Source organism: Panthera tigris, chromosome D1 (assembly GCF_018350195.1).
Source record: "Panthera tigris isolate Pti1 chromosome D1, P.tigris_Pti1_mat1.1, whole genome shotgun sequence".
In the NCBI taxonomy this organism is placed as follows: Eukaryota; Metazoa; Chordata; class Mammalia; order Carnivora; family Felidae; genus Panthera; species Panthera tigris.
In genome coordinates, this window is record NC_056669.1 from 4,080,992 (window position 1) to 4,107,867 (window position 26,876).

Below are 26,876 nucleotides of genomic sequence, written 5' to 3' on the forward strand. Positions count from 1 at the left end.
ATGGACTTCTAAAAAATATCAGTGGCCTAAAGGTACTTTATTCTTTTAAAAAGGAATCATTTGTTTTACTATTTCATTGCACTCTGTAATTGTCTTCCTCATTGTCAAGCCCTGGAAATACTCTTTTTCCACTCTGCTGTGTTAGTTTTGTTTAGCGGTTCTGATCCCTTCGAGTAAGATGCCAGACATTGACTGGAAAACTGCCAAGTAACCACCCAAACTCTCATGTTCTTAAAAAATTTTAGAACACTTTTCAGTGAAAACGATACCCAGGTTTTATTTCTTTTGTTTTCAACGTAGTATCCATGAAGTATAAATGTATGTGGACCTCTGTACCTTTTTCGGTGACACTCACAAGTCGACGTATTTTTTAGGGTGATTATACGCCTAAAACATGTTATTTGCCAACATTTCTTTCAGTTGAAATTATCAGAATGAATGCTTAAGGACTTCTGTATCCGGTGATCCAGACAGTTTAGGATTTTCAGACATCAGAACTCATAAAATGAAAGAGTTAGTTGTCTGGAAGACAGGTCTGTTGTTGAAGACAGATGAAGGGGGCCAAGCAGCATGGCCTCCTTAGTGGATCCCGAGGTTGAGGGTTCTGAGTCCAGATCCGCCCCTGTCCTGGAGCCACAGAGAATATTTGCTATTTCATTTAGTGTCGGCATGCAGTTTCCTCGTGTGTGGCTTTCTATAGGCACAAGTAACCCAATGTTACCTGAACACACACACACCCTCCACAAGCTCTGTGCCACTGAGATATGTCTAAGTGTTAATAACGTAAACACACTCCATCGGATAATACAGGATGTCCCTTCTCCATCTTGATATTTATCACCATTTGACTACACATTGGCATAAAGTATCTGTTTTTTATAGTGTTCCAGAATACACATCTCTTAACTGTTACATAGGATACTGAGTACTCAATTCCCATCTTCTGAAACCAAAATGTTGAATCCAACTTTTATCAACATCTTTCTCTGTCGACCTGAATCATTTGATTTTTGCCCCAAAAACGTGTCTTCTTAAGTTTGCTCTTCGGGATATTTGTTGATAATTGAGAATCTGTCATTTATCAGATTCTATATTCTGATAACAAAGGAAGGTCAATGTACAATGAATATAGATGGTACTCAGGATTTGCTCTCATGCTTAGACTTACGTCTGAATGAAGTCTCCATTAATTTTTATTTGGATCCAGATAAAAAAGGTCAACACCTTGTTAGTGGGCAAACACTCGTACCAGAAAACTCTGAGCATCATTGTGTTATCAAACATCAAATACGAGGCAGGCTTTTCTGACTCATTAAATATATCCCTCCGGGACATTTGAGTTCATCTGGAAATATTTTTCCATTTGAAATGTCTGTATGGATACAAGATCTAATATGAATGCAGATACCAGCACAAGGATCTAGATAAATTAAGTAGTGGGAGTAACTTAGATGGAGCCCAAATGCACAAAAATAAATTTCTTGGCTGAAGTCAGGGTAGTAGAAAGACTAACTCTCTAAAATATTTAATAGGAAAACAGGAATCACTTTCTTTATTTTTCAGGTTTTCTAACTTTTTACTTGAAAATATTTTTTTTATTTTTTATTTTTGGAAGTGTAGTTGACATACAATGTTACAGTAGTTTCAGGTATGCATCACTCAGTGCTCATCATGACAACTGCACTTGACATCTGTCACCATACGTTACCGGACAGTTACTATATTCCCTACAGTGTACTTTGCATCTCCATGACGTTTCTAACTTGAAGTGTGTACCTGCAGAGAGAGAAGGAATCACTTCTAAGTTTAATGTATGTGCTACTTGGAGATTTTATTAGAAAAAGTCTAAAAACATTGGGTGGACCTAGAGTTTGACCCTTGCGCTGTGGTCATTTGGTTTGTGAACCACCACTACGCCCAGTCTTCCTGTGCCCCTCTGCCACTGACTTGGTCCGGACCGCTCTTCCTATTCGACTTAGAATGCTTCACGTGTACAACTCTGAAGCACGAGAGAAGACAAAAATGGCACAGCACAGTAGCACTCCTCATTTGCTACAATTCAAGTGCCGGATTAAAAGGAGTTTTACAGAGCTGACCTCAAGTCTAATCTGGCCCTTTTCCGGTTTACCATGAATGTGACAGAACTCTCGTTATGGCATTCTACATTTAAAAGTAAAAATAATAGTACTTTGCTCTTTAAGCGCTTGAGGAGGGTAATTGTTTATGACAGGCAGGCCCGCTCCTCCAGGTATGGCTTCTACATGTCTGCCATTTCAGTGATTTCCTAAAATAGTTGGAACAGGCAGTTTCCTCGCTGGAGGGCAAAATGCTAGCAAGGCGAGACTGGACTGACGGGACAAGGGAAAAAAAGGTACTTAACAAGGCTTTCTCCGTATGTGGGTTCGGTCGATAGTAACATGTTGTTCCCTTCTTTCCTGTACTTAATTTTATTTAATTTCCTCCAGAGATCAAAAATAGCAGTGTACGAAAAGATGTGGACCTACATGCGATCGGCAGAGCCGTCCGTGTTCACCAGGACTACAGCTGAGGGAGTGGCTCGTGTGCGCAAATCCAAGGGCAAATTTGCGTTCCTCCTGGAGTCCACTATGAACGAGTACATTGAGCAGCGAAAGCCGTGTGACACGATGAAAGTGGGAGGAAATCTGGATTCGAAAGGCTATGGAGTAGCAACGCCCAAGGGTTCCTCATTAAGGTGGGTGGGATAGTATAACAATAGAACATGTGTTGTTATAGTATTCCACCTTCCCTGATGTCCCCGACAGACGTGTTTGGTTTTGTGTGTGAACGTGGCATGTCCGTCCGTTTTCTTTTCCTCCATTTCATACGTTTTGATCAACAGTCAGGTAATTTTTTTTTTTTTAATTTTGGAACAATTAATCACAGTTGACATGTATACCTTTTAAGGCCATATAAAAACCAAACTGGTTGAACACTAGCTGCTTCCAGTGGGCCGAAAACGTGGGTAGCCGCACTTCTGTGTCTCATCAACTTTGTCTGGTCACTAAAATCTGCGCTCTCATTTTGTCAGTTAACAATTCTACATTTTCTCATTATTTTTCCGAACTCTTCCTGCCCTCTAGTTTCTGAGTAAGAGAAAACCAACCTTTTCCTAACAAACCACTTTTTTTTTTCTTTTCCATTTCAGTGTTTCGTTTATCACGGCATCATTATATTTCAGATCCCCGTGAGGTTGTATGGGTGCTAACTCTGTAACCGCATCTGTTTATAGATGCAATTGCTATCGGCCAGAAAGCTGGGCTCTGACTCTATGGTGCTTACTCCAGTCACACTCTCGCCCATTGCAAAGGGAGTGTGGCCTAAGTAAGATCCGTAAAATCAGACCTGATGACAATGTAGAATTGCTCACACAGAGACCCCTGCAGTGTGGGTCATGAGCAAAGCATCACACATGTGGATTAATACCATAATCATTATGGTATTAATCCACATGTGTTAAAGATGAGACTTTCATTCTGAAGGAAATGTTGGTAAAACCTGCCCTTTTTACCCTTTTGGTCCTGGACATAGAGGATTCACATGTTTATGCCCAGGAGGCAGAATTTCCTCTTTTCCTTAAGCAATTAAAGGCTGCTGTTGAATCGCTGGGGCTAGAGCAAAGCCGGAGTCAGAAATGACAACTGACAAATTACTCTGGTCTCAGTGCTTGCTGCTTAGGAGAGATTCGTACAAAGCACAGATTCAAGAAGAAGTCAGAATCTTTGCTAAAGGACTTAACCACGAACCTGGTGTTGAAAAATGATGTCTCTGGTAAGCCCTTGAAACATGAAAATAATGAGACCTGAGCCCAGTAGGAATGAAAACAATATAAAAATTACATGATTGTTTTCATTGGTTTGACAAGGGAACTGCAGCGTGCTTTGGATGTGTGTCTTGGGGGCGGGGGGGTGGGGGGTAACACAGATAGGGGAAACAAATACTAGTCCCGGGAAGGTTGTATTAAACCAGTATCTTGTGTTTGCAAGCAACACCGTGATAACTAGTGAGGGCTTTCATGGTATGTCCAAAGGGACAGTTCTCAAAGGAGAGAGAACAGAAATTAGCCAGTCGAGTCCAGTTTGGGCATGGACTCTGGCCACTGTGAAGTCAGGCTCATTTGAACATCCCTCCCGCCCACATGACACTGGAGAAATGTTTAGGGAGAAAGCCAAACAAATAAATTACCCATGATCAGACTCTCCCCCAAAATATTTCAACCACTCAGAAACCTAAACTGGCTTCAGGGTATTCGGTCTTGGAGGGTGTATTTTGCATGATGCGGTGTAAAAATTTGTGATGGCAGGGAAGCCACATAGCAAAGAAATCTCTCCTGACAAAAGTACTAGCTCTTAAAGCACTAACATAAGTAACGTAAGAGAAATAGACGGGGAGACGGCAGCCGTGGTTGATACATACGTCAGTGTTCAGACCACTGATCACATTCACCGGATGTTGCTTTTTCTTAATTAATTCTCTGTGGGTGTAGCTTCCTTGTCCTCTGTCTTGTGTCTGCTGATAAAGTCAAGTTCCAAGGACTGCATTTGGCCCTCAGATACGGGTGCGCCTGACTCCCATTGATGGCAAGAGAGAGACCCCCCTTAAATGTGCCACTTTGTCAAATCCACACTACGGGGATTGTGTGGGGACGAGCTCAAGGCCTTCGTCTGTCTGGAACTGTATAATCATCAGCTATTGGCTTCCCCCGCCTTTTCCTGTCCTTCCCTGGATCTTGTTAATGAGTCAATTGTTAGACCCCACTTCCTGGATGGAGAGTTTCTTTATGCACTTTGTTTTATCCGTGCCACAATTTCCTGAGCAAGCTGGCCCCTGCATGCCAAAACCACAGGCATTCTGTCCTGTCTTGGCGAATACTGGAAGGGCACTGAGGGCTAACCAGCATGCACCTTACCTCTCACCTCCTCACTGCCCCACTCCCAGCCCTGCTCCACGGGAACGGTGGGGAGAGGGGTTACGGGGCAGGGCGGGGGGAGGGTGTCATTAGGCTTACATTATCATTCTTATTCCATTAGGATCCTTGTGTTTGAACAGAGGCAAACTAATAAAGAGATGGACTGATAGTCCCCCTCTGTATGAATGATTTAGTTTGTAGAATCAAATCCAAAAGAATTTGAATTTATCACAGCAAGATCCAGAAGGCACACCTATATCAAGAGTGTCTTTGAAACCTTTCTGCCTTATTTGTTTTCCGATAGGTTCTATTTTTTTTTTTTTAAGTGTTTAGGTTAATACTTCTGGATACAGTGAGACTTGTCTGTTTCATTGTCATTAGTTACAAGTTTCACAAACTCTGCTGTTGTGGTTCATAGGGCAACATGAGACTTTAAGAAACAGGAAAACTAGTCTTCTGTGTCAGAATGCAGACAAACGGCTAGCGATCTTATGTTGGGAGTCTCACATTTCCAAACCTGGCTGTTTGGTCCCAATGCTTCAGAATAAATGTCACAGAAAAGACGAAGAGTATCGTATAGAATCATGATGGAAAGCCAGGGCTTGGGTCTTTAGACTTTAAAACAAATGCAGTCAGGATCCTTACAGAGACCGCTTCTGTCCGGGATAGAAAATATTTCAGCAGGGATGACCAGCACCTGTCTTTACACTAGAGAATAACACCCAGAGGTTCCTCTCTGTTCAAAGAGACTTTATGACAGACTCTGTTTGCTGGGTTTACAGATAGCTTTCAGTGACAGAAGGCCAGTAGCTATGTTCAGAGGTTGTTGGGATTATTGGACGTTGACATAGATTCAATGAGTTTTAGGTCCTAGGAGGATGCTAGGGCTACTGATGCTGTTGAATGTGGCATCTGTGGATCCTGCTATGATAAAAGGAAGCAATTACAGTAAATAAACTAGAAATACTGACCAGCGGAAGAACTTAAATCTCCCTGGCATAGTTACTTGTTTTCCAAAGTCATCTTCTAAAGAAGACTTTGAGTTCTCATTGTGAGAGAAGAGGACAAAACCTCCTGTCGTATCTTATCAACCCCGTCTAATCCCCACCCCCTGATACTTGTCTCCAGTCTTCTTTTCACGTGAACAGTGCTACTTTTACTACTGTCCACATCCTGGTCTTCCTTCTCATTCCCTCTCCAGTACCTTTCGCAACCAGAAACAATTGCAAAGTCCTTCCTCTGGCTGGGAAATGTTTCAAGGTTGTCTTAAAAGACATGCTGTAGACAGCACTGCAGTGAAATCTGTAGTTTAGAGAAAAGGGGCACTGTGTTTACCTTGACTTTACCGTCAATACAATCAGCTTTACCCCACAGTAGATACCTGCCATCATTCAGTTATTTATTGCGTAGTAAAGTTACATACGTTGCTACCAAAATACTGTCTTTACTATTATGTCTATATTACACAGTTGCTATACTCTTGACTTTACTGTGCAATAAGCAAAACTGATCAACGTTGTTTAGAGCAAATAATAACTTAGTTAATACAGATTTACTGGCTACTAAATAGCTGTTAGATGAGAATACCCCTTCTAAAGATACACGTGGTATCTAGTATCTCTAGGGAGCATAGCAATGGATCATATCTGAAGACTGTCCCTGGCCAAGTATATAAGAAGTTATATACTTGACCCTAATGTTTGAAGCCAAGTTAAAAACAAAAAACAAAAAAAAAAACTAGTCTCCTATCTTTTATTATTCAGCAGTGATCATTGTCATTCAAATTCTGCCTTCTCTAAAAATGTTGGCAAGACTGTGTCTAAAATAAGACAAATGCTCTGTCATCCCCCCCACCCCGCGCGCGCACACACACACACACACACACACGATGTTTTGAAAGAAAACTGTTGCAAACAAACTTGATCAGTAACTGAAATCTTGACAAACAGAAGGCTCAGTTGGATTTGCTGACGTCCACTTGCAGGAACCCATGGCAACAGGAGCGAAACCTTTGAAACGGAGCACACGGTGCTTAGTTTACAACAGGCGCTCAGGGCCCCAGAGCAATGGCGTGGCCAGAGGGAAAGTGCTAAGAATGGGAATCAGAGTAACACATCTTTCACTGGACTTTTTCTTTCAGTATTTAACACCATCCCCAGCCTCACAGGACATTTGGCCCAAGTCTAGTTCTGTGTCAGGGTCAGCAGAGTTCTGTGTAGGCCAAATCGTTCCTTCCACTTCAAAGGATTCTTTAGGGCCGATGTATTAAACTTAATATTCAAATCCATGTGTGAGAAAACGTATTATCCCTAAGGAACTACTTTCTTATGGAAGATTGACGATACGTGTTTATTCATCCATTCAAGTCTACGTAGAAGGTTTAGAAACAAAGGGTTTGCTGCATGTTGTGCGTGAAAATAAAGCTGATGTCTGTTTTTGGTGTTAGTAACAAGTCAACCATTAGTACTTAATGTGGGCATTAGAAAAACTTAAAAGTACAGAAAGTGAAAGCTGAGAGCTAGTATGCCTAGGCAGTGCTTGGCCTCAAGTGAATAAACGTTTCACATGTTTTCCAGAAATGAGTTGCAGCAGATTGATACACCTTTTTGTTTTTTTTTTTAATTTTAACTTTTTTGGAAGGAGATGTTTTTGTTTATGAATAGCCTTCATTTCTTTTGGTGCCATATGAAAAGATACTATAGGTAGCTTAGTTTTGGATATCCCACCATGATTGGGAACACAGTCTGTTGGACTAGGGATTAGAACACACACACACACACACACACACACACACACACACGAGTACACAGATCCCCTGGTCGTGATCTGCTTAATCACTTACCCAGTTTGCTACCAGAGATGCTGGTGTTTATTGGGGGGACCAAGTATTTTGCCCTCACCAACTAAGATGTGCATGGTAAATGTATCAATGCTGCATGCCTCCATGCTGGGGGAAAATAATGCCCTTTAGAATCCATAGGCCCGTCCTCCCTTGCCTTCTAGGTGGTGACTCCTGTAGGAAAACAGAAAACTTTCCACTGCCCTTTGAAATTCTACACTTTTCATTCTTGCCTACGATTAAAAGATGCTTCAAATTATAGCTGCCCATGAAGAAGAAAAAAAAAATGTTGCATTTGTCTGCATTTCTTGAAGATTCAGCAGGCATTATACATGGTTTCCATTCTTCCCACTGTGAAAAGCGGCCAATGCTAATGATTTGCCTACGTGTATTTGCCAGTTCAGTCAACAGATGGTCACTGGGTTCCAACTGAGAATTTGCCAGCTGGTGTTCAGCCTTGTGACTGCAGTAGGTAAAAGCACATTGCAAAGTTTCTAAATTCAGTGTTTTGCTGTGCACGCTCACTCACCATTACACTTAGAAGCCGGACTTGAATCACTTGCCTCAGAAACTGGGTAAGTTGTGGCCATTTTAGTTTCTAGCACTTCAAAGAGGATGCAAGTTAACGAGACAAAAATGCCATAAAAGAGGTTCAACAGCTCAAGCCTTCACGGCCTGATCTGAGGAGAGACCTAAGACTGGACATCAATTCTGACAGTTCCAGGGAAAGCCAGAATTGCCAAACTGTCGTTCATTAGTCCCACACAATTGCCTTATGAGCAAATTCTGTAAAGGTAGAGACTCTGCGGAAAGGATGCCTGTTTCCCATACAATTCAAATTGTGGTAACATGCACTTAATGTGAGTGCCGAGCCCGTGGCCAGCCAGGTCGGGCAGCCTCAACCTACAGGTTTGAGTGTGCTCGGGAGACACAACGTGGCGCCTGAGACCAGGGTTCGTGATCTGATGTGTAACAAACGTGCGGTAGATGAACCTACCCTTACACCAGTAGCGTATTGAAGTGTTTTCCTCTTGGTGGGTGTCTCGTAGCCAGACAGGTTCCACATTATGTCATCTTGCTGCAGAACAGCTCCCAGAAACAATGGCAGCGCTAAGGACTCGGGTTAAAAGGGGGACACAGAGCACCAGGAAGAAGTGCCTGAGGGCTCTGCGTGTTTGGGCGCCCTGTTGTGCAGCCCTGGCTGGAAGCCCACGTGTGGGTTCTTCAATGCCAAAGCTAAAAACGCCAGGTCAGGAGAAAAGACACATCCCCTGGGGGCATTGGCAATGCCAAGATCTAGAAAGAGGCCCAACCAAGATAACCTTAATAAGGAGGTAAAGGCCACGTAGTCAAAGCAAAGAATTGAAAACAATGTCCAGCACAGAAGGTGGGGGTAGGAGGTAGGGATGGAAGGAAAATCTGTGGAACCAGGAATTCTGGAGCTGGGAAAACAGCGAGGGCAGCAGCTGCGAGCGTACCTGGACGGGCTGCTGGTGTTTTTATATTGAATCACACGTGTTGGTGTGGTCCAGTGCGTGGACTTGCCCACACTGCAAGTCTCGGCCACAGGACAAATGCCCTGTGTGACACTTGTCTCTGCCGTGCGTACTGCAGCTTCTGCCCCACGCTACACAGCTACTCTTTGGCCCTGTCTATACTCAGTTATCAAAGAAAAGGTATCCGATTACTGTTCTTCCCTAGAAGACCTCAGGCTGTAGGGCCACGAGTTCTCTAGATGGTAAATGCCCTTGACGTTTACGGAGTAGGAGCAGTTCTCAGAACAGCACCAAGATCAAGTGGTAGGGTTGCTTTATTATTATTATTATTGTTGTTGTTTTTGCTTTCAGTGCACTGTTTGTGTAGGATTCTCTTCTCCAGACTTAACCTTCCTACAGGAAAGGATACAAGGAGGTCCAGCACAAGCTGCTGCAGAGGAAGGAGCCATTAAAGTTCTCAGAGAGACCACAACTCCTTGTACTCGGAGAGGGGAGAAGCATTATAGCGATGCTGTGGTACATTCCTCCCCTTACTGTCCCAAGTCCCTCGTACCTGAGGGCGTGGAGGTGGGGGGGGGGGGGGGCGACTGTGGAAGAGAGGGAAGAGGGGCTCTTTATGCTTGCAGTGATTAGACATGTAAAGAACATTTTAGACGTGCACATGTGCACACACACACACACAGGACCTTGGAGGGAGAATGGCAATCAGATTTACCATAAAACCCCACAATATCTCTAATAAAGTAAAAATAGATCTCACTTTATTGTGGAGATGTAATGTATTCCTAGATGCAGAGTTCTATACAAAGCTGTTTTAATGCAGTTTTATACTAATGATAAACATCCACTTAGTACATCTTAAGTAAATAATGGCTTTCCGTAAAAATGAAAATGTACCCATAGCATATGGGAAAGCAGCCATCCGCAAGTTTAGACATTATTGTCTTCCTTTTGTCTCTAAAGATAGTATCAGCCAAGATGCCGTGGGTTTACAATTCATACTTAAGAAAGGGGGATATAAAATAGCTTGGCCATGATTTGGAATGAGCTGGAAAATAGTAAAGACCTTGGTTTAAAATTATGTTCTGTTTTAACTTAGCTAGTGGCTCATTTATTTTAACATTTGTCCCCCTCACCCAATTCGGTCCTGCACTCTTACTTTCAGAATGAAATAACATACATTTGAGATAACTTTGCTACAAACACCACACACATCTGGCAACATCTGAATAGAAAATGACTCTGCGAACCACCTAGCCCCGGCCCCAAGCCTTCTCTGGAACAGCACTGTATTCGTGATGAGAATATTTTGTAAATAATAATAGTACTGACAGAAGTTAGAAATACTGTCTATGTATTGTTAATCCTCCTTAATATCAGAAAAATCTGTTTCATGGTTGAAAGTAGTTTATTTTAAATGGATAGATTCCATATGCTCTGAAAACCTTAAAAAATCATTGTTTGGACTCATCCACAGAATGAGATATACTTTCTTTTTTTAATTTATTTTTTATTTTTTTAAGTTTATTTATTTTGAGAGAGAGACAGAGAGAGTGAGCAGGGGAGGGGAAGAGGGAGAGAGCAACAGAGAAATCCCAAGCAGGCTCCATGCTGTGAGCACGTAGCCCGATGAGGGACTTGAACCTACAGACCGTGAGATCGGGGCCTGAGCTGAAACCAAAAGTCAGACGCCTAACCGACCGAGCCACCCAGGTGCCCCGATAAACTTTCAAAAACCTTATGAAATTATTTCAGTATGTTCTTTTAGTATCACACAACTCAACAATGAAGAAAAGTTAAAGGCATAAAAATAATCCTGAGTGTCAATTCTGCCTTTCAAAGTTTATAATACCAGGATATGAGAGAAATATATCATTTTAAATACCACCAACCATGCAAAGTCCTATCACATGTTGAAATAAACTAGACTTTCTGTAGCTTACTTTTTTTTCTGGGGTACTCACTGAAGAAACTGACACACACATAATTTTTCACAGAAATGTTATTCACTCTGTTTTATCTACATGTTCAGTCTTTGGGACTTAGCCAAAATGAGAATTAAGTTGGAGTCAGTTAAACCAATGTGACACAAACAGCTCTCTACTTTCAAAGAAAATAGGGGCATTATGGACCCCTCTCCATTGTCACTTCACCATACATAAGATTGCATAGACGGTCAAGAACTACCCATAAGGCCTCTGCTCTTACAGAATTCAGGTTGTGGCCTCTTTGAGGCTGACAGATATGCAGCTTCTGAACGTACTTCTTAAAATGGCAACATGCCAGAATCCTATTCGTAACTAAGAGAAGCCCTCATCAGATACCCAGCCCCGATTCTCCTGTCTTTTCAGGTATTTGCAGCTAAGACCACAATATTTCACAAAGGCATTATCAGCAAGTATGGCTGCTCCACATTGCTAGTGCCTTTAGCACGCAAAGTAAATTTTTTTCAAAAAGGCACGAGAAATAGAAAATGGAGAATGAAACCAAGTATCCAGAGCCCCAAGTCAGCACTCTAATCTTTTAGCTTCTGTTTGAGGGTAGCCGGAGGTCAACAGAAGTCAACGGATCCAGCAAGAGCTGGCCTCAGTGGTCTCCCAGGGTAAAAAGCAAAGGGTGAAGGCTTCAAAAAAAAAAAAAAAAAAAAGTTGCTTTCTATTAAATGATCTAGCAATGATAGTATCATTTAAGGCAAAGACTCAGTTAATACACCATCTAATTAATGTTCTTTTTAGTTTGTTCATTTTTAAGAGCTGATGTTCAAGTTTGGCTTAATGATGGAACTCTCAACATTACCAAGCAGGATATTTCTTAAGTGAGACAGTAATAGTTACAGGGCAGCACGAGAGCTTTCAGAGCACTTTATTTCACTTGCTCCTTCTCACCCTCTTGTGATGTCACTCTGTTCCATGGGAAGACTCTGTAAGTTGGGAGACGTTAAGTGACTTGCCCACTGTCCCACGGCTGTAATTGGAAGTGAGCTCTTCTGACTCTCTCCAGTGCTCTTACAGGGAAAAGAACAAAAGAGAACTTTTAACGTAAATACAGTTTACGCCGAAAACTTGCTCAGCAGTTTCTGTGATTCTTCCGTGTTTCGGTTTCAACAGCCTCCGTAATCTCAAGGCGTATTGAGAATACCCACAAAGAGCTCAAGAAACCGTTTAACTTATATCAAGATCTAAACAAATGCTGCTTCAGTGGAAGACATTACACAGAGGTAGATTTCAGGTCAACCAGGATCTCACAACAATTAAAACTGATCCAAAGATGGGAGGAAATTGGCTAAGATCCCGAAGTTGCTCAAGTCAAAGAGCTTCTCAACGTCTCTGAGGGACTGTGCTGGGACATCGGAGTCCCCTTCCCAGCTTGAGAGTCTGAGAATCTGTGTCACGCAGTGGACTCTCTTTAGCAGAACTGGAGAATTCCCTTACACCTCTTTGAAGTTGCAGACACTTAATAAGACTGGGGACAAATTCATTCCCAGAACCTCAATAGAATCTCATCTGGTTTGGGGATCAAATAAGTCACTTCTTTGATAAACAGCTGCTTCTGTAGCATTCTGTCTACACTGTGAATAGAAAGGTATTTAGGGAAAGCACTTCTCCTTAAGAAGCACAGAGCTAGAGATAGACACAGGTCCTGTCTGTCTCTATATACAGACTTTTAAAATTATATACTGACGTCAAACTTTTGGCAAGGTACAAATCTGACAAAATTCACTGGATCATAAAAGGGGGAATAAAACAGCAAAAGTGAGACACATGTAGCTTGGATCTTTTTTTTTTTTTTTTTTTTTTAAGAACAAAACGTGTGCTTCCATATCTAGATATGATGAAAACTGACCCAGGTAATATGGTATCCCACGGTGTTTTAATATGTAGTACTTGAGAGGGTGCTTTCTAAGGGCACCCTAATAACACCAACAAGGTCAATGGTACTTAATTTCCTTTTGGCCTCATCACAAGTAGCCATCAGTTTATTCTGAAGCATGAAGGCTGCACAACCAGTGGAACTTTATCCAATCCATGCAGTGTTCCCAGAGTTGTTCTTACTCAGAAATTTTCACATCATTTCAGAATCTAAAGATATGTCCTTCCAATGTCATTTAGGTGACTTCCATGGATGAAGTATGTGTTTTATAAAAAGACAGTTCACTGGGTTTTTTTCCAGTTATAACACAGCCTTACAATTTCCAAAAGCACTGTTCCGGGGGGTGGGGGAAGGGGCAATTCCCCATTTCTGTGTATATTCTTGGGAATCTATAGAGTTTAGTGGATAAAAGGCTGGTTTGTCAAAATAGCCATTTTTAGAATATTCCTTAATACAACGAATGAGCATACAGTTCCCAAGGAAGAACATGAGGAAAAACACGTATGCTTATAGAGGGAAGTTTGACTATGCCACATTCACATCCTGTAACTTGAAGGTGATCAGAGTTCGCAGGGTGAGCGTAACGCTAAAGACACCGTAATACCACTAGACGTATAACGTGGACTCTGCCATACGGTGTTTTTTTCCCCCGCATATTTTCATAATGGCCGTTAGAGTAACAATTACCCCATCCTTCATTCTGACGCCTCTGAAATATATGGTGACAACCCCAAGGTTCCAGAGTCCATCCATTTTCTCACCTGATGTCATTTTGCTTGATAAAGAATTTTAATAAGTTACCCAAAGTTAAATAACAATAGCACATGATCTTGTATGGGTTCAGGCTCATTCTTGGTCTCCACTTTCCTTCATGTCTCACGGAATTCAATCAGTTGTCTGGTATTTGATCTGTTTTATGGGAGCCAGTCACTGTCTCTGAAATTATGCCAAAGGGTAACTAGGAACTGACTCTAAACTCAGTTAACTACACGGCAGTCTCATAAAAGACAAAGCAGTTCAAGTAAGAAAAGATTGTATCAGATGCCATATAGATGAAAAGGAAACAAATCCAACAACTCCTCCATACCAAGCACATGTATATGAATATATTTTCCCCAACGAATCCTTGATGCTGGTGTTACTGTCTCCACCCGCACAGGTGATTCTCCTGAAACTCAGGTGAGGTAGGCGCCCATCGTTCTCTCATCCCAAGTCCATGCTCCTTCTATTGTGCTGCCTTGTTTCTTTCCAGAGACACCAGGAGTCCTAGTTACATGGAGGTACATTGAGGGAGAAAAATCCCATCTTTTCCCTACTGTGATATCCTGTTTGGAAAAAGTAAAACAAGTACATAGTTTCCGATAATACCCCATCTCCCCAACTTTCCTAACCTTCCCTTTTAATATCCCCTTAGGGTTTGTTTTCCTTTATTTGCAATAGTTCTTATTAACACCAGATTCAGTACGGCCCCAAACATGGTGTTGGCCTGCACCAGGAACATCAGGGAAATGGGTTGAGAAGACCACAGCATGCCTCTGTGTTTTAAAGGAGCTCCAGGGGCACCCCATACACTCTCCCTGATTCACTACAGCTGCTGAGAACTGCCCAAGCAAAGCCCTTCCATGAATTCCTCTGCTCTAAGCCAGACTTCCGTTTGTTGGAGCTCTGACAAAACAGACTGAGAAGGGCAGACACTTTTGTCCCCCTTACACAGTGAACGTTCATTCCCCTTTGGCTTAATCCTTAAAATAAATGTTAAGCTGGATTCAATGAACGCCCCAGTATATCAGACAGTTGGTAGTGTCTTGTGAGACCTGAGGAAAGGGTTGGCCAGAACTGAACTTGACTGTAATACAAGACCATGTTCTATTATTGTTTAACTTTGGGTATTTCTCCCCTAGGAGGAGGACAGAGGAGAACTAACCAGCTCCAGGACCAAGGTAAGAGGGGAGTTTTCTTTCAAAAGAATGGGTTCCATCCATTTGAAGGAAACCCCTCCCCCACCTGTTTTTCAATCCCTTTTTCTTTGTACATTTATATTTTTTAACCCACGCATTAGGAAATCAGCTTGCCACCTGTGCATAACAGTCACTTGAACATCCCCTTACAAATGTGATAGAAGGGAAAACTAGTCATATCTAGTTATACGCGAATGCATTTATGTTTTTCATCATCATCAAGTATCAGTGCTAGTCTTCCACTAAGGATCAATCTCTTGCATAGGCCTTAGGAAGTTACCATCGGCTGTTCATTTCTCTACGTGTAGAATACAGATAGTAACTGTTCATCAAGCCGTCATGAGTAATGGGGTTACAAAAATATCGAAATGAAAATCCAAAGGATTTCTATAGAAAAAATAGTATTCTTAAGAATTTTTTATTAAAATAAGCAGCTGATAGAATTTAGATGGTATATAATTTGGAATTGGCTCGGGCTAGATTTTGGGTGTGCAGGCAGTGTAGATTTAATGAGATGTTTAAGGTACCATATGAAAACTGGATAGAAAAATGAGGAAGGGGAGCTGATATTGTCTTGAGCAGTGTTTCTTCATGCTTCTAGAGACTTTCGGGCCTTGGGTATCACTTCTAAGTGGTTTCCATTGTTATCTCTCACGTTCTATGTTGCTGTCCTTGGAAATCATCAGTATTCCTTGTCTTTGGTACTGTTTTCACCTTGGTCCTTCCAGGGGGGAAGAAATCCAAGGCGAGAAACAAGTGAGAGAATTTAAATACATCCAGAATTTGAGATATCGGAAGAAAGGTAGAACTTTGGGCTCATGAAAGGACAGCTTCTGTCTTCCTGGCCCTCTCTTGTGTGACTCCAGTAGATTTTAGGGAAGCTTGAGGATCAGACAATGGACATACCTGAGGCTCGAGAAGAAAGGGAGCTCAGAAAGGAGAGGAAATGCAGGAAGAATGAGAATTCAGGCGATTTGTTGCCAACAGATAGTTGTCATTCAGAAACAGTTCTGGCTGTTTCCTTACAAGAGGGTTCAGAAGCTTGGCATCACCTTCAACTTGGATCGTCGGGGTGTTTTAATGAAAGAAAATCACTTCAGACGGGTATATTTTTGTTAGAGATTGTTTTCTTCTGAGCAGGAACCTCAGTAGTCATGTGGTTAGGAACATCCGTGAGAAGGCACATGTGACATAGCAACTTGATTTTAACTTGATTTAACGCAAACTATTTTTGTAGCCGACAACATCGCAGTGGTCACCAGATACAGAAACCTAAGCCCTCGACTTTCTGCAGATATTTCATTTTGTCGTCAGACGTCAGATAGAACCTAGTTTTTACTTTCCCACTCACTGACTCCCCTAAGGAAAAGCACAGGGTATATTTGAGGCACATTATTCATTGCTGAATTTTAAGATGCCCGATGTATGGCTTGCCTAAGCCGTGACACAAAGAAGGAATATTACCATATTGTTACAATATCATTTAGTGGACCAGTTATGCATTAGAATTTGATATCCACGCTGACACTAGTTATGTCAGGCGTATTTGTTGTATAATTTGAATTTTATGAAATGCTCCACGGTAAGCCCATTCGGGGAAAGCATTGGTGCTGGTTCTGTGGTGATTCTTTTAGGCAAACTGCCCTGGAGATGAATCACCGTTATTGTTTTGTTGTGTCTTGTTGCTTTGTAAACAGAATAGTATTGATCTCCTGTCAATTACATGCAATTTCTTAGGTACATTAAAAATAGCGAACGGAAATGGTAGCTTAAGAAGTTACCCAAGTACTTCTGCTGAGGAGCAAGTAACCAAAAGGCCACGTGCTGTGGTCTAGTGTGAACACCGCTAGAGGCAAATGTAGGCGAAACTATCTGAAGAATTTAAACTTTTTGGTGTTTTCCCGCTTAAATTGTTTAATACAAGTAAACCAGAGGATACCTTTCTGTTTTGAAATCTGGTTGTGAGCCCTGTTGCTCTCAAAGATAAGCAGCTTTGTGTTTTCACTTAGAATGGCATCAACTTAAAATTTTTAAAGACACGGAGGCTTAGAATTCGCAGGGTTGGGCTATTGTTAGAGAATAACAGAAAAAGCACCTGCCTTTTTTTTTTTTTTAATTTTTTTTTTTAACGTTTTTATTTATTTTTGAGACAGAGAGAGACAGAGCGTGAACAGGGGAGGGGCAGAGACAGAGGGAGACACAGAATCCGAAACAGGCTCCAGGCTCTGAGCAGTCAGCACAGAGCCCAACGCGGAGCTCGAACTCACAGACCGTGAGATCATGACCTGAGCCGAAGTCGGACGCTTAACCGACCAAGCCACCCAGGCGCCCCAAAGCACCTGCCTTTCAATGGCAGGTTCACACAGCATCCCCTCCAGTGCTCATTACCTTAGAATCCCTTCCTGTCCAAGACCTGTTTTTGTCAGTCCCCTTTTTCTGGTTATGCTGTTTTCCCACTTAACCAAAATCCAAGCCAAAAGTTAGGGTAGATGAAACAAGAGTGATTACAAGACATTTCAAGCTATATATTTCAACTTCTAACTAAATAATAGTCTGTCGTGAAGGAATCTGGCACTGTAAATGAAAGAAAATTTGAAAATTTTTTTTCTTTTAAGAGGTTGGTGGGAAAGTTAAAATATTTGTAGGTAAAGGTTTACTAGACATATTTAGTGAATTAAATACATACTTAAATAAATACACAGTAAAATAAATCTTAATCAAGTTAAACCATAGAGTTGGCATTTGATAATCTGTTGATGACAAATGTAATTCTTAAAATAAATTACTGAATTATTCTGTTCTCAGTAGTATGTTTAGCAACAGAAGAATTTTCTAAAAGTGACATGTTTTATTTGCTACACTTAAATAGATTAGTACTGAATTACAAAAATGCCATTATCTGGGATTTTTATCTTAGAGTTTCATTGGAAATGTCTGATTTCGCTTCATATTCACAACAAGCTTCTATTTGATTTTATCATTTAGTATTTTTTCCTTGCCCAGCTACACAAATCAAGCTGGTAACCCCTTCATTTTAACAATCTTTAATGTCACTGAAATATTACCTTAGATAATTTTGTTTATATGATGGACAAAATTGTTTGCCATTATTCATAAAAATAGCTAGTGTAATTTTTATGTCCCTTTTGCCAATATTTAGCAGACAGTTCGGGAGCCTTTTGCTTTATCTGTTTTGTTTTAAAACCCTCTTCATACCACGTCTTTCCCAAATCCATTAGGTATCATGGTCAAAGGAACTCCCTTTTATGGTTCAGCACAGTCTTCTTTCATTTGAACAGGCTGCTTGAAAACTAGCACCTTAAATTAATCCCTGAGTGTAGGGATTACACCCACTGTGGTTCTTGCCCTGCCTTGGGGGTCAACATGGTATAAAGTCCCACAGTCACTGTCCTCCATGGAGAAAAACTGTGCCAAGATAACACGGTAAAGTAATGTATGACTCAGAGCAAGTGTGAGTGCTCCAGATAATAGAAAACTTGGAGATAGAGTCCAGAGTATCTGGGATAGACCTCATAAAGGTTCAGGTGTACTAGGTGATAAATATTAGTTGAATGAATAAGTCTAGGAGTGATGACTGGAAAATGGTAAGGACTTTAGAAAAGCTGGGGTGGGGGGAAAAAAGAAGTGTCTGGTGAAGGTTCTGTCATGAGATTGGAATCAACTGTGAGTAAAATATTTGGGGGACTTTCAGGAAACTAGCCTGGCTGGAGGCAGAGAAGGTCTATAAGGGTCGTTAAGAGACCAGGCTTCTGTGTTAGAAGGATCCAGGTTCTAATCCCGCCTACACCAGTTACTAGCCATGTGGATTCAATAAGGATTCGGGGAAAATATGGAGAACTTGGGACAGAGTCTGGCCCAATCAAATATAATTAAATTATACTTTAAAGGTATATATAAGCTGAATTGTTAGGAAGCCTTGAATGTGAGGAAAAAAAAATAGAATAGTATCCTTGGAGGCAGTCATGAGTCAGTAAGGGTTTTTGACAAAGCACAGTGAATAAGCAGAGAAGCATGGCCGTTCTGAGTCTGGGTAGCTCAGAACAGACTGAGACAATCTGTGGATCTTGTTTCAGGTAATAAAGGCTTTCCCTGAGGTAATAACAGTATAATAAGAATGAAAATATAAATTTGGGAGACACCTTTTCAGGAAAAAAAAAGTTCTTAATGGATAATTAGCTGTAAGAAAGGAGAGGAAATGAAAATTCAAAGAGGAGATTGAGTTTCTGTGATGGAGCTTCGCTATTCATTGTTTTTACACTTCTCCATCTTCTGTGAAACAGTTTCTTTATGATGCTGTCGTTGGGATCCAACATCACCTGTCCTGAAAGATCAGAACTTAAATCACTAGGAACCTAGTATGTATCGAACTAGACCCGTCTTATTCCATCCTTAAGAGAGAAAAAGTGTTACCATCTAATCAAACCAAGTGATTTTACGTAAAGGTTATGGGTACGGCTTTTTAAAGAAGGTCATCTACTCTTCTTCCTTCTTGCATATTTAGGAAGGATCAATTTCAGTTAATAAGACCTCATGCTTTTGAAGCTTTATCTCAGCTCCAAAAATACTTAGCCAGACGGGACAGAAGTTGTAGCAAATATATCAGTCAAGGCTCCACCAAGGATCACCCCCAGGAAGCCTGACAAACAGGAAAAAGAAAATTTCCCTTGGAGAACCACAATAGGGATGAATAAATAGTTTAGCTACACAGGAACGGCTACCAACAGAAGGAAAGTTATCCTTGTACTGTGGGAAAGAGCACTGGACCAGGAGACAGGAGACCTGCATCCCAGCTGGGCCTTGGTGAGCAACTCACCTAACTTTCATTAGACCCCACTGACCACAACTGTAAGATGAGAAGGTTTGAGACAACCTCTTAATTTTTTTTGACCCCCCCCCCAAAAAAAAAACAAAACTGCTAGGATTCTAGTTCTTTAAAGCAATTGCTGGAAGTTTTGAAAAATCAGCGAAGGCAAGAAAAGGGAAATGCGATTGTTTAGAATTCTGGAAATCATCTAAAGAGAATAAGGAGGGTGGTCTAAGAGATGAAGGAACCCAAAGTCAGGGATGAAGCAGAGGCCACACAGCAAATTGTGGGCCACGCAAGGCATCTGTGTGAAAAGCCAAGTACTGCTGAACAGCTCGCACATGGCGAATGGTGACAGCCACCAGCTCTCCCATTTTTGAAATTTTACTTTAATAATAATCACACCTAAACAAGTGAATGATATTCAGAGACAACCCAAAGCACTTCACAGTCTGCAGGTAGCTATGGTCTCCTCTTGAAACAAAGCCCTCTTTTGTATGATTCAATCACAGATAATGATAACAGAAACAGGGTGGCTTGGGGTGCGGAACTTAGCCCGTATCCTCTCCAACAGCACCCCAAGACCACCAGAAATAAAAGTTACATTATTTGCTATGAATAATTAGCATTTTCTCCATATCATGGAAGGGTAACCAGAAGTATCTTTCAACAGTTTGTATTTTTAATTTTTAGTAATATAACATACTTATATATGTTATATATATATAATATAACATACTTATATATATATATATATATATTAATATAACATAGTCTTTATGAAGCCCCACATATGAAGTGCTTGCAGAATGATTCCAAATTCAGGCTAGTATGGTGGAAGTTCCTTCCCACCAAATCACAGTCTAAAACCTCCTCTCTATGAAAATTCTGGAGCAACCATCGGTCATGGAAATATTTTTATTCCCCTTCCCTTCATAGACATACTTGAAAGTAGTCAATTAATGTACAATAAGTGCTATTCGAATCTGGAACAGATACTTCTTATCTGTGTTCATGATTGCCTTTCCAAGGTTTGTGGATCCCCAGTCTCTGATTTTGTATGTTTGTTCATTTGTCCTGAGAAAGTATCCATAGCCTGCACAGACTTCTAAAAGAGGTCCCTGACCCAGAGGAAGATAGAAAGTTCTACTCTGTGACCTAAAATTGACAAAATCATGAAACTAAACCACATGAAATATTTGTAACGATTACATTTTTAAAAATTTAACACCAAAAATAGAATTAAAATTTTCATTTATCATAATCTCTAGCTAGTGCTCTAAGTTACTGGCAGGCATCCTCACAAAAATCACAACGTGTCTTCAACGAATCACGTTCCTCAGACCCAGTCCTGAAATAGAAATTAGTCATGCAAATTCCAAAGAACACACAATTTAGAGACAATTTCTGGAATCTAACGCAGTATGTACTCAATTTATTTAGTTGTCTTTGACTCACTTGGAGTGTGAAATGTCAGAGGACTGTATACATAAGTTAACTGCGTATGTGTCATCCCAAATCCAACACAAGGACAATAAATCCTTCCTTACCAAAGTGGTGTCCAAATGTTAATGATACATCATGTTGGGTCTGAGTTGTCTTTCCGCTTAAAAAAATGTTCCCTCCCAATTTTGAGATTAAATTACGAGTTGGTTGGTGCCATTTTAGCAAATCTTACCTGTCAATGTGTGAGCAAAGTGGGATGAGAACTTACTATCTTTTCTAAAAACATTTGCATATATATGCAGAGCAATTCAGCCCAAATTCTACCTTTGGAAATAAGTGCACAAATCCAGTGAAGCAAAAAGAGCCATGTGCTTGTTTGCGGGAAGGAGTAGTTTGGAAAGAATGGTAATAGCAGCTACAAGTTAAATTGAAAACTTAGTGGAGCATTGATAATGCTAAGACCTGGTTGCTCTTCAGCCCTTCAACAGCTGAGAAAGGGTAGAATTGTGGACACCAGTGCCTTTCCTGAGAAGCAGACATACTTAGTTCTTACCTCCTCATCATCTGACAACCTATTGATTTTTATTTACTTATTCTGTTTTCTTCGTTGATAGCATAGTTCTTTCAATGACTTTATACAAAGTTCTGGAGTTGTTGTTGTAACTTCTCAGTTTTGTGGCTGATTTTTCCCCAACCCCGTTAAGTGAGGGGATGTCGCTAATTACACCCCAAAAGTAAAATCCCATATGATATGTGCTCCTCTCTACCTATCTCATCTTATTCTATGGGATAGACTTTGCTGTATGTCACCCTTGTGACAACAGTGACAACAGTGGCATTGCCACCATCATTTAAATAACAGAACCAAAAGTCTACGCAGAGTCTTATTTCATTTTTTTTTAAGGGTATTTATTTTTGAGAGAGAGAGAGACAGAGCATGAACAGGGGAGGGTCAGAGAGAGAGGGAGACACAGAATCAGAAGCAGGCTCCAGGCTCTGAGCTGTCAGCACAGAGCCTGACGCGGGGCTCGAACCCATGAACCGTGAGATCATGACCTGAGCTGAAGTCGGATGCTCACCTGACTGAGCCACCCAGGCACCCCAGTGCAGAGTTGATTGTTATTCATTTTTCATGAAATTACTCTTTTCTTAGTAGAGTCGCCCTGGAAATGTTTCTGCATATATTTATCTGCTGCATAACAAAGCTTAAATCCAATGAGCTTTCCAATCTAGAATTTTAGTTTAATTTTAAGAAAGAGATACAGTAAATATGTGCTGTGTTGAAAGATTTTTTTAATTTCATTTAAGAAAAAAAAAAAAAAAAACCTCCATAAAATGAAAAGGACTTTGTTCTTAGAATCTCTACTATACTTGTTTGGGGGAAAATGTAGTTGCCAGCCATGAAAACTCTTTTACTAAAAACAGAAGTATAATCCATATTTTTTTAATGGCCCACTTAGCAGGATGCCAGTGTACTCAAGTGACATCTTTTTAATGAAGCCTAAGGGGAAAAGCTCACCTTGTCTCTGCAGATATGTGTGTGAGACAGCAGTCTCTGCAGACCACAGAGAGTTCTATTAACCTCCTGCAGATCCTATCTGAGGGGGTGGGCCCGCTAATCCGTGCGTTACTCATACTTCTCAGCCTGACCCCTTCCCCTCAGATGAGACAGAATCTTGGTGGAAGCCAAGTGCATCAGACCCCCTGCAGCCTGTGGCTAGAGGACAGAACCAAGTGGACCAAAGCAAACCACAGCATCAGGAGCAATGAGTGTTTTTCTGATGTCCTTAATAATAACTCCTGAAGTCCACCATTTCCCCATTTCTGTTGTTTTTGGACCCAAAATAGAATGTATATTTTGGTTTGCATAAAACAATTCTTGTAGACATTAGATTATAAAATAATGTAACATTGTAAAATAATCGAGAAGGTTTTTTGTTTGTTTTTACTGATTAATAAAGTATCACTTTATTGTAGAAAATGGGGGGTGGGTGGGGAAGGATAAAAAGCAAAATGCAATCCAAATTGACCATAATCCCTACATCCAGAGATAGCTCTTTGTTGTATTTTTTCTAATATTTTTCTATTAATGTCTCTCTCTATAAAAAAAAATATATATATATATATTTTATTCTTAAAGTCATAGTGAACATACAAATTTCTTTTTTCACTTAACATTATACTGTAATTATTTTTCCGTGTTGTTAAAACCTTTTAATGGTTGTAAAACATTCAGTCATAAGACCGATTGGTGCTTATGAATAAATACCACCATCATCTCAGGAGCTTTGTAAAAATGTAGATACGCTGCCCCCCCCCCTCCGCCCCAATTCAGAGGAATCTGATACCACAATGTCAGGCCTGATCATCTGTATTTGTAGTAGTGTTTCTATACCCAGATCAAGCTTGAGAATCACCGTTATACCCCCAAATCTACTTAATCCTCCCCTCCTCTTGGGCGTGTACATTGCTTTCAATGTTTTGCTACAGAAATATACTATGAGATTTATTCAGCCCCTTTATCAGCATTGTTGATAAACTTACTAGAATTGATACCTCAAAGGAGAATTCTTATTAACCAATTACATTAATATTAATCAATTAATGTTATTATCAACATTATCAATAATTTCCAAGAACAGGAATTGTGTTCAAGCTTTTATTGTATAAAACCATCTTATTTCCCTCTTAGTTTTTAAATTCTCTCATCAGTGGTTTAGGACGCACATCTTATAAAATCCCTGACTATACTGAACATCATCTTTACTTTTATCTTTCCTGACATGAGTGGCCAAGAATTGAATTAGCAAAGAATTGTCTGAATTCACATCAGCTTAATTCCAGGTTAAGTTGAATTATTTTTGTATGGTTTATATGTCTTTCTGCATAAATCATCTACCAATGATTTTAAAGGGATTTTGCTGATTTTAAAGGGATTTTCTTATCTGTTTACATAATTTCTTATGGATTTACACGATTTTTAGTTTTTTTTAAGTATATTAAGATTTGTGGTGACTGACTATGAAAACTGTGTCCTAGCATCATTCAGGTAAATATTTTAGACATTTGAACACCTGATATTTAAATTTGGTAGAGAGTTTAGGGGCCCCTGGCAGCTCATTCGGTGGAGTGTGTGACTCTTGGTCTCAGGATTGTAAGTTCAAGTCCCACGTTGGGTGTAGAGATTACTTAAAAATAAAATGTCAAAACATAGAGAAAGAGAGAGAGAGGTTGGTATGAAGAGAGCATTCTGGTTAAGAGAGCACAAGCCTAAAGGTGACAGGACTTTCTCATGTGTGTATCATTAATAGATCCTTTCCTATAAGAATAATGAAACACCAGCAAAATTACACAGCAGGTTAGACAAATAGACTGTCCATACATCATTGATCTCATCACCGACAAGGAAATATCCATCCTATTAAGTAAAATGGGATTGAGTTTGTTTTAACCAGATTAAATATGATGTTGCCAACTATTTATTCTACAAACTGCTTATGCCTTAAATATCCTGTGTACAGATATTGACTAAGTCTAGGGCTTACATATCAGTCCTTTACAGTAGTATTCTTATATCCAGGAAATCATAAAAAATACTTTCCTAAACTTAAACTTTAAAATTGTTCTTATTAGGTAAATATTTTGTCAGATGTAAATTTTGAAACCTCACTGACAGAAAAACTATAACAAATACGGTCCAGAAGTAAATGTAATGAGTAACGCATAAATTAAGCATAAAAGCATATCCAAACCTGTAGAATTTAATGATAGATTATTTATGGAAGGGTGCAGTGAGAGATAGATGTCTTAGCCTGAATTAAGCGTGCTTTTAACAGGAAAATCTTACTGTTCCCTGGATGAATTTTCCCAATATTACTAGACGGGAGAGGTTTGGGTTTGTCGGTTCCTGTTGCAAAGCTTTTGTTGTGTGTGGTGTTTCCGTGAGAGTCTGATGAACAAAAATGGGTCCCAGATGCTAGGGCAGTGAGCTGAGGGTTTTCATAATCTGCAGCTCAACTGAAGGAAATTTCAGGAGTGAAAACCTTGGGAAGTTTTCCTGAGGTCCTAGAGTTTGGCTACATGAGCATTTTCATTCCTCCCTGCATCAAGTCCCCCATCATCTCACTCTTATTAAACAGGCTGTTTGGAGAAGGGTTTTTCTTATGTAGAATTCCCCTGAGGTACTCAAGGCAGAGGCAAGAAGTCAGTTGCCTGAGTCCTACTTCAGTCTATAAACAGGTCATTGCCAACACACCTGGGCTATGGATTGTGGTTTACACATCCAGCAAGAATGTGGTCACTTACTGTTTCTTCTTTTAAATGGAAACAATCCATTTATTTGAGTTTACATGTAAAAGCTGCATTTTACAGAATCAAAGGAATCATTAATGTAAGGAATAGCCCACAACCTTTTTCTTTTATGTCTTATCTTCTTGACAGACCACTATTTCAGCTTCTCTGAAGTTTAATCAGGACAAGAATATCCCATATCATTAATATACGTTTCTGACATTGATTTTCAAATCTGTGTCCGAAAGGTATGAAGGCGGTGGCAAAGCAACCATAAAACATGCTGCCACAAGGATCTGCTTTCTCAGTCGCTCATTCATCCCACTACTTAGGATTTCCTTAAGGTTGCTTACAATTACTCCTTCAGGGTTCCCTTTTCTCTTGCCAAGATAAAAAAAAAAAAAAACAACCTTTTAAATCTATTCTAGCACCAATGAGTGATGTCATTTTATGTATTTTTTAAGTCATTTGATGATGCTCATTATTAATAATGTGTAAAGGCAATGTGTTCCATAAATGAGGTAGGACAGATATTCAAACGGTCCTTACATATGTGGTGAATGCTGCAGTTTAAATGACAATCTAAGGAGGCTGCTAGACCTATGTGGTTATACGAAGAAATTGCATCTGTAGTCAGACACTTGTAGAACACAGGCAGTTCGAATATGCAAAGCAATCTTGAATCATCCATAAAGACTTCTTTCTGAATATTAATTATAAGTTACCTTCTATGCATCATTAAAGATAAGTAAATTTACATATCATAGTGTTAAGTGGACTTTGTCAAGGGACCACATGTTTCTGGGAGGAAAACATGTGGATCGGCTGTGAACTGGGCAGTGACTTACCTACTGGTCACCTGTATTACATTAACCAAATACAGATGTACATACACACACATACGGATAGCAGTGTGAAACTAAACTGGTTTTACATGGCCTATTAGATGATATTAGAAAGACAATGTCATAGAATAATTTTGTGGAAAACTTTATTCCAGACAGTTTTCTCAACGTGAAGCTTTTTTTCCTTATCCATTCCTTTATTTTGCTTTTTGTTTTCTCCTGTGCTGTGGAACTGTCTTTGGATATGGCTAATATAACCCTGTTAAATAACCCTCTCATGAAATGACTTCAGTTTTATCAAAGGAATGGTCTAAACCAACATATAAAATTATGGGGATATGACTTCAATAAAATGAATATGATATGAGTGTTTAAGAGTA

At 40.1% G+C, this 26,876-nt stretch overlaps 1 protein-coding gene across 7 annotated transcripts in view; it reads left to right on the plus strand.

Moving 5' to 3' along the window:
• GRIA4 (glutamate ionotropic receptor AMPA type subunit 4) overlaps window positions 1-26,876 on the plus strand; it is a 247,428-nt gene that overhangs the window by 205,681 nt on the left and 14,871 nt on the right. For 3 of the 7 annotated variants that reach the window (XM_042958444.1, XM_042958443.1, XM_042958449.1), the window contains one exon: window positions 2,466-2,713. In XM_042958444.1, the coding sequence (XP_042814378.1) occupies window positions 2,466-2,713 (248 nt within the window). Of the gene's footprint in view, window positions 1-2,465; window positions 2,714-7,930; window positions 7,999-9,613; window positions 9,797-15,033; window positions 15,073-26,876 lie in introns of those variants that run through there. The other 4 variants (XM_042958445.1, XM_042958446.1, XM_042958447.1 and 1 more) reach the window with 3 other exon arrangements.